This window comes from Poecilia mexicana, unplaced genomic scaffold, assembly GCF_051168715.1.
Source record: "Poecilia mexicana isolate PSO_F unplaced genomic scaffold, ASM5116871v1 scaffold_5, whole genome shotgun sequence".
NCBI lineage: Eukaryota > Metazoa > Chordata > Actinopteri > Cyprinodontiformes > Poeciliidae > Poecilia > Poecilia mexicana.
Window position 1 is genome coordinate 21328648 of NW_028263374.1, and position 12205 is coordinate 21340852.

At 37.3% G+C, this 12205-nt stretch overlaps 2 protein-coding genes across 7 annotated transcripts in view; one reads left to right on the forward strand and one right to left on the reverse strand.

Moving 5' to 3' along the window:
* Nucleotides 1–3459: 3459 nt before the first annotated feature.
* Nucleotides 3460–8198, reverse strand: LOC106928322 (inhibin beta B chain). Its single transcript, XM_015004498.2, has 2 exons — nucleotides 7316–8198; nucleotides 3460–6480 (listed from the first exon to the last, which is right to left on the reverse strand). The coding sequence occupies exons 1-2, from the start codon at nucleotides 7683–7685 to the stop codon at nucleotides 5699–5701; spliced, it is 1152 nt and encodes a 383-aa protein (XP_014859984.2). The 5' UTR covers nucleotides 7686–8198; the 3' UTR covers nucleotides 3460–5698.
* A 3083-nt stretch (nucleotides 8199–11281) lies between these two features.
* Nucleotides 11282–12205, forward strand: part of r3hdm2 (R3H domain containing 2) — a 50387-nt gene continuing 49463 nt past the window's right edge. For 5 of the 6 annotated variants that reach the window (XM_088005736.1, XM_088005740.1, XM_088005735.1 and 2 more), the window contains exons 1-2: nucleotides 11282–11577; nucleotides 11908–11961. The gene's annotated coding sequence lies outside the window, so the exon portion shown is untranslated. The remainder of the gene's footprint in view (nucleotides 11578–11907; nucleotides 11962–12205) is intronic. The other variant, XM_088005737.1, reaches the window with a different exon arrangement.

Here is a 12205-nt window from a genome sequence, read left to right on the forward strand (position 1 = left end):
GCGTAACACCCCCACAACGTGATGCTGCCTGCCACCATTGCACTTCACAGTTGGGATGATGTTCTTAGGCTTTGAAGCTTCCTTCTGGCTTTTCAAAATGTTGTTAAATGTATGTTTCTCTGTGAAGTTAAGCTTTATTTGGCTTTTCATGTCACTTTTGGAATAATGACTTCTTCTTCTGTGTGGGATTTCAGCTTTACCAAATAACCTTTGACAATTCTGGCCTTTAGCAAGCACCTGTTGGAACTTTGCATCTGCTGAGCTTCTGTTATGAAATATTTTGCAGTCCAGTGCACTGACAGACGTTTGTAAGTGCTTACTAGGGGGATGTTGATGTGATGACATGCTGAAGGTGGTGTGTAATTGCAAAGGAACTTCTTAAAAAGACAGAGGCTCAATTTCAAGTTGTTAAATTGTGAAGTCAAATTTCTTTTAAGTCATGTTTGATATGTACATAATTTTTATAACAACTGAAAGTGACAGTTACTTGATTGTGCTATGAAATGACACTATGTGGCTGGAAAACATACAACACTGCTCCTTTCAATATTTTTGTTCACTTGTTCTTATTGTTGTTTATTTTTTTCACTTCATTGAATTGTACAGCACTTTCATCAATTTCAGAACTGTATGTGCTTTATAAACAACTTAACATTTACATTCCAGCTGCTATTAATAGAGGACTTGTTTCACTGTGGATGATTTATTCAACATCTCCTCAATATCTTTTTATTTTTTGTTCTGGGTTTATGCATATACTTTGAGGCAAGACAGGTTTCTATAATAATTTCCTTGAAACCCAGAGGTTACTTTCTGGCTGGAAATGACACAAGTATCACCCAAAAGACCATAAGATAAGGTACAATGGCTTTTTGAAAAAAAAAAAAAAACAATCTGAGATGTTCTTTATGTCTTAACAAATAGTGTCATATTAAAGATATTTCAGGCCCTTCTCTTCAATCGTTGGAGACATCTTTTTTTCTTCACTAGCTCACTTTTTCTTCTCACAGCTGTTGACAAGCTTGTGGCATGTCTGCACAGGTATTTCCACATTTCTTTTTAAACATCATCGCTGTCTTTTAGAAACCATGTGCTCATGGAAATTACATTAAAGTTATAAGAGACATAAACCAAAGAACCTGCAATGTAACTGACAAAAGGTGGTTCACTCAAGAAGCTGAAGAAAGATGTTCCATACTGCAGGTTTTCAGTTGCGAAACATATGAATCTTAAATAAAATAAATACATGGTTAGTTGTTACATGGCAAAAAAAGCTATTTAAAAAATTCCCTTCTGGGCACTGAATGTGGGGCAGTGTTACTGAACTTTTGTTCCTCAGACAGCAGAATTGGTTGCCCAATAATTAGAAGGTCAGTAGTTTGATCAATTGCTCAATCTGTCCACATGTTCAAGTGTTCTTGTTGAAGATATTGAAACTGGAAGATCACTTTGTTTTAATGTGATTGTTTTCCCTGTATATTTTCTAAGAACCTTAAGAGGTGTAGAAAAAATATCCTTCATTTCAAAATGTTATGTCGTGGTTATTTCTTATGGCACTTCAAACCAAACTGTACAAAGCAATAGGCCGTGCTACTCCAAACTATTTTCTGAAGGAAGAGCTGTGATTATTTGCCATTCTTAGAAAATCACCTGTGATGATTGATAATTTGCTATTGACAGCAAAACAAAGTTCTCCGATATAGCTCACTCCAAACGTTGGTCCTACAGCTGCTCAAACAAGTAAACAAGCAATGTGCAGAGTGATTTTAAAGTGAAAGTTCAGTTTTCTGGCTCTTTTAGGGTCATTTAGGAATTATTTTTTAACTAGTAGCTGACTGAAATTTGATTTTGCACCTGATGGATAAACACTGAGATTGTCATGTTCAAAAACTTCATGCAAAGGACACATTTTTGAGAATACATCTCATTAACTATTCTTTTCTCTGCTTCTTGGTAATTTTCAGGTTCCCTGTGAAGTGATTCCCTTTGGTTCAACAAGGTGCTGTCACATCAGACATGATCAGGAGTTATTCACCAATCACATCTGGCAGGTTCCTTCTGATGTATGTCACAAATAATCACATTCACAAACTCAAACATATTTATAGTTCGTAGTTTTTACCAAGTTATAACCACAAACAGTGTACTTTAATGGGACTTTAAATTGTAAACCAACAAAGTTAGAAAATAAATGCAAACTTAATGAAAAATGTTACGTTATCTTTCTATTTTTGTTTCAAATTAAATGTAAAAAAAAATTTGAGAAATCTGTATTCAGGCTTTCTGAATTAATTCCTGTAGACTCACCTTTTTCTGCATTTTTGCTGCTTCCATCTATGTTGCATCTCATGACAGACATGTATCTTCCTTAATCCTCTCAAACTACTTAATGATCAGAGAAATTGGATTTGTGGCATCTGTGAACATTTTCTAATCTTACACAAATATTCTCCACATTTAAATCTTAGCGGATTTAAATGTGAACTTTGACTAGACCATTTTAACAAGCTTTTCTTCCACTGCTCGACCAGAAAAAATGTGTGTTGCTGATGATAGCGCTCAAAACCTATGGGTAGTCAAAGAAATGTTACTCAGCTGCGTGACCAAAGTTGTGCCACATAATAGTTGAGTTATTAATGATGAGGATTAGGCATTTGTTTGGGATCGAATATGGATAAACAGCATCTTTGCTCAGAAAAACTTTTTTTTTGTGCCAAAGTGCCTCAGTTGGTGATTATAGTCCATTTTGGATGATGTAACATGACTGTGCTGTTGGCCCTGTAGATAGAGTTGAGAATTTTTTTTTCAGGGAAAGAACAATATGTTATGACCTAATGATTTTCAGGAAAGTCAAATGTCAAGGTTGTCAGCATTTCACAAAATTAAACAAATTCAAAGCTAAACATAAAACATGTTTATATAAGTGCAAATGCAATTTTTCTTCTGATGTTCAAAATGTTTGGAGCATTACCTCGCTATATGTTAACATAGTAACAGTATTTTATTGTTTCCTTGCATAAATGATTATTTACTCCGATAGTAGTGCCTCAGATTTAGATTGCAATCAGTCCATAATATAAATGCGTGATATGAAAGCGATTGCATGCCAAGGGAATGGGCCGACTGTTTACTCATCAAACACAGACGGTCCATAAAGCCACTTCTACTGTTTGTATGAGCAAGCATGCTCTTTGCCCTAGAAACTGCACCAGTATGATCATAAAACACGTGCATCTTCTTGGAACTAACAAAAAAGCAAGACTGATGACTGTGTGAACAAAAAATCTTATTGTAATGAATTGATAGCTTATTTTCTTTACATAGATGCAACTACATGAGCGTTGCTTACTGTGAATGTTTAAATAAGAATGAGATTCATCTTCTCTCATGGGTTCAGCCCATGAGCCTTAAGAGTTAAGGACATGAATTAAACATACACAATTAATGCAACACAATATATTGGTTTATAATATATATTTTATTGAAAAATGCGCAGACATTAAAATTAAATAAATTCAATATTATTTTAGTTTAAAAGTCTATTATAAATTGTCAGTCTTATACAAAATATAGAATCATACAAAAATAAAGAAAATGATTATATATTTAAATAGACACAGAATGGCTTCTGTCATCAGCAAGTATATTTACAACATAATATGTTTGAACAAAGCTAAAGCTTATGAAAGTAAGCAAATGGACATTAGCTCCCTGTAGGACTGCTTACACGTTAGGTCATGCCCACTTTAGCTGTAAGTACAGTAGAAAAAAAAAAACCCTCTAGCAAAGTTTGCACTGAAACTACAGTAAGGGTGATAAAGTGCTTGCCTTAGTGGTGCTGCGGTGGCACTAACATGACACAATAAGGCCTGGGACAGGAGATATTAGAAGATATAAACAGGGTAAGCCACAAAAAAAAGACTAAAAATGTACATTCCATAAATAGAAGATATTAAGATCAGCCAAGAAAAGCTTTGATGATTTGAACCAACAGAGAAATAGTTGCCACGAGGTCCCGATTTAAGGAGAACATTGGGTTACTGAGATGTTCAGCAACTGAGAAACACCTTATTGTGAACTATGCAAAGCTATATTGTAAGCAATTTTATCATTTTTTTTTACCTCTCACTTACGCATTTGAAAATTGCAAAATAAGGCAAACGATGAATGAACAATAAATGAAAATGTGTGCTCATATACCATAACAAGCAATTTGACCACCACCGTGCTTTAAATTAAACTATTCCCATTGAGGTTGTTAATAATTTTAAACATCACACCATACATTTTCCAAATATGACTATTCTGGTTCAATAACCAAAAAAACAATGCTAATATCAAAAGAGGGGATTCTAGAGCTAATAAGATGTTCTAGCAAACAGAGACAGCTTTATTATCTATTACTGGAAAGATACTAAATTTACATCAGCCCTGAAAACTTTAGACTTTGAAGGCTATAATTGCCAACGTGCATCAGCACATGCTCATTGACCCACCTGCCTCACAGACCTTCACATGAGCAGACACTGAGGCAATAGCTAAATGTTTGCTCATGCTGCTGAGAAATGACCATGAGTTCATAAACTGTCGAAGCCACCCAGCTCATTAGAAACTTGTGTAAAGAATACAGTGAAATTGTTGTTCAAACATATTTCAAATGCATGTTGCGACTGGCTGCCCACAGTCACCTCTACATCTATGTATGTATCTAGATATCTATGCATACAAATGTAAAGCATATTTTTGATTTAGTCTTTTCAATGGTGGGATTTCACATTTCATAAATCTACAGAGAGATCCTTGAAATTGTCTTAAATGTGTTCAAAATCCCTGCAAGACTTCAATATGCATTTAGAAAAAAAGTGAACATATTTTGCCATCAGTGCTTGAATATAAAGAACACAACCAAATAGCTAGCTGTCTCTTCACACCCTAAGAGGATGCAAGGAGTTGAAGACATAAGCAATAAAATAAAGATTTCTAAAGGAATGTGGTATCTTAACTAGTCGGCCTACAATCCAGGCCTGAAAAGCAGTAAATAGAAAAAAAAAAACATAAAGCACATAAACAAAAACAAAACAAACAACTAAATAAGAAAAAAATAAAAATGAAATGGTGCAGAGATAAAAATAAAAATTGTATTACATGCCCCTGCCTCAATTTTTGGAAATTATATTGTAGATTTCCATTTTTCTTCTTTTTTTTTTTTACTGCAGGCAACAGATAAAAAAAAGATAATTTACTGAGTCTATTAAACAAAACAACAACAAAAAAGAACATTTTAAATCAATCTGATTTGTTTTACCCAATCAATGTCTCTGAAGTACTATTTATTGTTGTTCTATCTAACTTTAAAACAATATTCCAATTCTGCAAATATAAATCTTTTTTTATTTGTTTTTAAAAAAAAAAAAAAACTAAAAACTTTTCTGTAAACCCTTTGACAAAGCATTTTGTTTCTTAAAATCTCTAGAACAATTACTAATAATACCATAATTTATACACAGCGATTCAGTTTTAAAAAGTACACGGAAACGTTACAATATAGGCATTCAGTGTCTTTGGTTATATTTATCGTGTTCTATTTTAGCCACGTGTGAAAATCTCCTACTACTGTAGGCTGTCCAAAGCAAACATCCCCCTTTAATTTTTCAGTCTTTAATATCTGCGTATTTCAGATTGCCTCTAATGCTATTGCTTATGTGCATCCGCAGGACTCAACTATCATGTCGGGGACGTCTGTTTTGACGATGCTGTGCTGAGAGTTGAAGTAGACCATGGACAGAGGCCGGCGCTCGGTGGGGATGCAGCATGAAGCTGTGGCTGTGTTGATGCCATTGACTTTAAGCTGGCTGAAGACCGTAGCATGAAATGAGGATGCTATGCCCGGGGAGCCGGCTAGATGCTGGGGGCACTGACCCATGCAGTAGTTCATGTGGTAGCCTTCAGGTGCAATGATCCACTCATCCCACTGGATATCTTTAAACTTGATGTAGAAGTCTTTCTTGCAGCACACCGTCACCTCATCTCCGCAGCGCAGTGATCGCTTTCTGATTAAGTGCTTGGAGTGGTCATCATTCAGACGCACCTGGGCCACCATGAAGGGCTGGTTTGCTTTGTCAGTCGAGCTATTAAAGGAGCAAAGGTTCCTTTCACCCTCTTCGCAGCTGACCTCAAGCCGGAGTCGCCGCTGACCTCCGTCCAGAAAGGTCTGCAGCGTGTGGGTGATGGGGAAGGTATGCCAGTTGTTCTCCTTAACCTCCAGCATCTTTTCTATCACCAGGGTGCGATTAGAGCCTGAAGTCTCTTCATCTGCTGAGAGGAAGAGCTGGGCAAGGAGGCGGGAGCTCCGGTGAGGATCTTCAGACGATTTGGCATAAATCCACAGAGAGGACTGAAGGACCTGGATGCTCTTGCCCCGTTCCTGCAGAAACTGAAAGGTAAGGCTAAGGCTGGCCTTGTCACCGCTGTCTGAATCATCTATGAAACAATGACAATTTAAAAACAAACACAGACTGTTAATATTTTGAACATTTCAAGAGGTTGTCACCTTACAGCCAAAATGGAATGTACTGAAATGATTGCAAGATAAAGCTATTAGGTCCACTTTCTCTAAATAAAGGTCAGGTATTTTCTTTTACCTTTACTTTTTACTTATGTGTTAGTTTAATCTGGCATGAAGAAATAATTCAGCTGGAGCTCTTTAGCTATGTCTTAGATCCGCTTTCAAGCACTTGGCTTTTGGTGCATCCACATTTTCTTGAAAAACTTTAATGTAGCATTCAACATACACAACATTTTAATCCCAATAATTCCTATATGTTTAAAGGTTATGTTGTTTACTAAGTTATTTGTTCTGCTTTCTAAACTTGCTTGGGCGTCAAGCATCCTAGTTATTAGTAAGTCGGCTGCCTTTAAAATGAGCCTTTTCTTTTAAAATATTTCCAAATGGAAATGTTCTTTTATTACAACACAGTCTCCGACCTGTTTTAATATTCCAAATGCAAAAGCCACAATGAAATCTTCAGGACTGCTGAAGGGGGCGTGGTGTTTATCTAAAACCAGAATTTAACTAAATGAGCATTTTGCGCAGGTATTATCTAACTTCTCTGTATATGAATATGTATATTTGGAAGTAATGCGATTTCACTCATTTCTCACATGAGTATAAGAATTCAAAATAAAATAAAAAATTATCAAATGGGGAACACCGACACTATTACGCACGAACTTGCGCAAAAGGTGCGCTCATACAAAGTGTTTAAAAGTAATGCCAGAAAAGATTTACAGTATGGAAAATGAAAGAAAAACTTACTTATATCTGCAAAGCTCACTATTTCATAGCCTTGATCTTTGGTAGGTAAACTGTTTTCTAGTTCAAGGGTACCATCCTGTCTGACGCGTCCCGAGTGCAGCTTGCGCAGCGCAGTTAGAAGCGCCACTTTTGGCACCGTCTGAGTGATGTTCGGTCTCTCTTTCAGGTGGAGCTTTTCCAAAAGTTGCTGTTTGGCGAACTCTATCATCATCTTCTCTTCTGCGTCTTTCTCCATTGCCGGTAAGCCACAGGACGCGCAGGCTGGGGAGCCGCTGACCCGGAGTCCCTTCAGCAGCAAAGTTGCCAGTAGCAGCAGTGAAATAAGTGAAAAAGACGGCGTCATCCTCCAGCATAAAGAAAAGTTTTGCATTTTTTTTTTAGTTGGAGTAAGTTTACTAATAACAATAAAAAAAATCTTCTAAAACCTCTCCCCTGAGTGCTTCTTTCAACCCAATGTTGTCAGAGGTTCTTGCTGGCAGCTGTGACACAGTCAGGACAGAAGCTGGAAAGCAGAGTGGCGTCTCACCCTCCTGATGCTGCAGATATGTGGGGTAATCCACCAAAACTGGTGACACGTTGGAGAGACGCACCAATGAGCGGATCGGGGCACCGGGGAAATTACGCATCAGAGTGTCCTCTCCCACAACACGGACAATCACACACAGCACGCGCCCACAGGTTGGCAGTCGACTCACGATTACTTTTTCTTAACTTTGTGACTTTGTGATCTCATTTTATGGCACCATAATAAATGCGTAAAGTTATCGGTTTGTGGGCATAGATCAGATCTTATTTCTGTGCCACGTTGCGCTCTTTGGCACAACCATAACATCTGAAGCGTTCAAAGTTGCAAAGCTTTGCCCTTTAACCCAATGTACGAATGGTACCCGAGAAGCACAATCAGCCGTAGTTCAACATGTGAGTAAGGGCTGGGCTCTGTGAAAGCGGGGGCGGCATTTAAAGAACAGGTTCCGTCATGTTGTGTGCACGGTCACAGCACAAGAACCATGCAGCGAAGAGGACGCCTCGCTCATGTCTCTGCTGTGTGACGAAGAGGAAAAAAAGAGCAGCAGAAGAATAACTCCGTCAAGCCGCTACAAGTTTTCTCAGCCAGGGTTGTGGTGATGTCTGTCAAACAGTAACCAACAACTTTGGAAAAAATGTATATATATTTAGATCAAATAATGTGCTACACGTGATTTGCAATACGTTAGTAGCACCAGTTCTCCGTTACATAACTTACATAAGCCAAAAATACTTGCAAACAGTTATTCGATAAAGTAGGCCACTATGTAATGCTCAAATATGATGTGGCAGTTGCGTCCTTTGATACTTGCATCCATTTCGTAGTGCATAGCTAATGATGTTAAATACACAATAATGAGGTACAACTTTGACTGTTTCCATATAAATTCTAAGATGGTTTTAAATTTCCATTTAATGTTTATACCTCAAGGCGAAACAGTGAATTTTGGGGGGCGGAATTATTCTCAAGTCTCTGACACATGATTAGGCTACTTGCCTGCCGACATGTGGGCAATAGGAAGTACTACAACTAAATCCACTGGCTGTCCAAAGTGTAATAAAAGATTAAAAATGATGAAAATCTTAAATAATATAAACTATGTTCTAAAACACAATTATGTTACTGGTCAAATAAGATTATTTTAAACCTTTATCTGTCAGGGTTGTGAATAATTTTGAACTTAAGAGTAGTTTGCTTGGGAATTTTTTTAAAAAATACATTTTAATTCTTGCAACAGATTCCCAATTGAGCTCGGTCTGGACTTTAATTCCAACACAGATTAAATTATTTCACGATCTCTCTTTTCATATGATTATTTTTTTTACAGGTTGAAATTAAAACCACAGAAAATTTTGTGAATATGTGTGTTCAACTGATATTTGTGAATTGCACAAGATTGGTGAGTGGAAAAATGAAGTGGAACTCCTTCCACTTTGTCACAAATCAACAACTGGTTAAAACTTTGACAGAGTTGGATGTTCCGACAGGGTGATGACCCCAAAACATGTCAAAACTGGTTTTAGATATAATAACGAAAGGTGACGTCGTGCTGCTGGAATGGTGGCAACCTCAAAACTATTGTAAATGCAATGACTATTCTTAAGAACTGCCCCACCCATACCAGAAAACCTGATCTACCCTTAGGTCTACCAGAATTATGACAGAAGCCTGTTGCTTGATACAAAAAATGTTTTTCTTAGACTTGCCAAGCAACATTTCCACAAGAACAGGTGAGGCTATCTGATAATAAATATTGACACACACAGTATAGAAAGAGACCATTTTTTTTCTCTCTGCCTGAGATTATACCAGATTTTCTGTTTTAGGTCAGAGGATTACTGTAGAATAATTAGCAAAATTACAAGTAGCCTTAATTTCTGTTGTGATGCTAATGAAAACTCAACATCTGAAATTAGTGTATCACATCAGACAAACAAAAAATCTGACAAATGTGCCTCATTGGAATCAATATTCTAATTTATTGCATATGACTAAACATCTCCATAGCACTTCTTAGAATAACCTTTTAAATTTGACCCTATGACTTCGGTCAAACATTTGCTTTCACAATCTTCTCATTGATTGCTCATACACACCTTTTCAACTCCGTTCACAGCTTTTCAATGGAACTGAGGTCAGGGCTTTGAAATCCCTCTCCAAAACATTGACTATATGTTGTCCTCAAACCACTTTGAAAGTGATTTGGTTCTATGCTGAGAGTCAATGTCAATTTGAGAGAGTTTTTTGTATGTTTACTGGTTGATATGGTGGGCCAAAATGCACTTTCTTGCATTGGAAAATTACACAGAACAACAACAACTACAACAACAACAATAAACATATCTCCTTGGTGTTTTGGCTGTTTTATTTTTTTCTGTTGTCAGACCATGCATCCTATTCAGGTTTTTTAAGAATATGTTCTGCCATTTCAAGCATACTATATTGTCACTGTCCTAAAATAATGACATACGTCATTATTTTATTCTTAAGTTCTTCTTAAAGCTAAAAAAAATGTTGAGCATCATCCTCTGTTATTTTGACACTGCACTTATTGATAAAGTAATATTTAAAAAAACAAGTGTTAACCTGAAAGTACTATTTATGTGGCCCAGAAAAAGTTGACACAAAAGGCATCAAAGGGAGTAACCCTTCATATCACCCTGGAACCCAGAAACCAACAGATCCTGATAGTTGCACCAAATCCTCAATACCACCAATTACCTAATCAGAGGTGGGATTCATCCACAAGAAAACTACTCAACCACCCAAGTACTGCCTGATCTTTCATTATTCAGGAATTTACCGAATATAAATAATTTTGGTAATCATAGCTGACCTAAAACTGAAAAGGTTAAGCCTGAGAACTGGTCCTGAAGAATTGGTCCTGGCTCCTGGTGTGGCCCCTGTACTGAAGAGATAATACTAAGTTAATTTCTTATGATGATATGAGCTGGCACATAAACTGTATCTAAGTGGTCCCTTTAACTTATTATTATATTTTACCTTCACGGTTTTACTTTAGCAATGAAGTAAAAAAAAAAATGGTGTTGCACTTTTAGTAGGATCAAGTATGTTGACAGGATGACAGTTTTCATCTGACAGATCAGGGGTTTGCAACCTGCAAACCCCTGATATACTAATTAAGTGATGGAAATTTGCATTGTTATTTTTTTTTGTTTTGTTCATTTGTTTTGTGTTTCCTGTGAAAAAAAAAAGCAAAACAAAACACTGACCCTCTTGGTAATTTACACCACAACTGCCACTGGCTTCAGCTGAAGGTCCTTGTCTGAACGACAACCACCTACCAACGACTAAAAGGGCACCCTTTGGTTTTCGCTTATTGTTTTCGTCTTTTTGTCTTCTATTTAAGAAAGATAACGCTTTAACAACTTTCTCCGTACTCTGAACGTCTCTGAGTGAGCGACGGAAAGGTACGTCACTGACGTCAACAGTCAGTAAGGGGCGTGGGGGGCAAAAACTGACGCTGACACTCAAGCCGGAGCTGAGAAGAGGGGGACTAGTGTTTTGTTTATTTTTTCTTTAATTTATATCGTTTTATTCTTTAGTGTTGTGTTTGTATTTTGCAGTACTCCATTGACAGTATTGACTGACCTGCTTTTAAGCGCTTGCTTTACTGCCGTTAACTTTCGTGGCGCTGTCCCCTCACGCGGCGCTATTTTGACAGTCGGGTCGCAGTGATCCAACTCAGGCTAGCAGCAACATCACATTAGCAGCGGTAAGTCATTCTGGGAGCTAGCAAACCTAATCCCCCTATTTAAGGACACAACAGTGCTTGGATTGCTTTATAACAAGATTCACTTCGCTGTAGACATGTACTGTCTTGCCTGATAGACGTTGTTGACTTAAACAGTAGGATTTATGAGCCCTGGATACTTAGCGTACATTGAAAAGAAAAGGCTAGCTAGCCTGGCTAATATTAGCTTGGTAGCTAATTATACTCTTTGGAGGAAGCAGGCTAGAACGAGAAGCTAGCTATTGTTAGCGGCTAGTATTTTCAGTCAACTGCACAGCCACGACTGACCATACTGCCGTATATCCTTCACAGTGACAACTTTAAGGATTTTCCACACGGCAGTCTAAACACACGGCCACCAAAACGGTAAGCTGAACCACGAAGATGACTTGAGATAATCTATAATTGATGATCTACTATATTTAGTCCCATTTGTAATGTAACATGAAACACCATCTTTAAAGTCCGCGTACTCAATGGCAGGCACGAGATGGCTAAGATAGCTCACAATCTTCTTCGTGGTGTGAGAAAGATGTTGCTGAAACTCGGCGTTTGTGTGAATAAAGTGGAAATTAAGGCATTTATAGTTGCGGATGGGTCCAAATGTTAA

What these genes read in the sequence shown, in the direction of transcription:
- LOC106928322 (XM_015004498.2), bottom strand. Translation starts at nt 7,685, where the DNA reads ATGCAAAACTTTTCTTTATGCTGGAGGATGACGCCGTCTTTTTCACTT. An exon ending in AGTGAGCTTTGCAGATATAA is followed by an intron (nt 6,481 to 7,315) that starts GTAAGTTTTTCT and finishes ATTGTTTCATAG; the next exon opens with ATGATTCAGACAGCGGTGAC.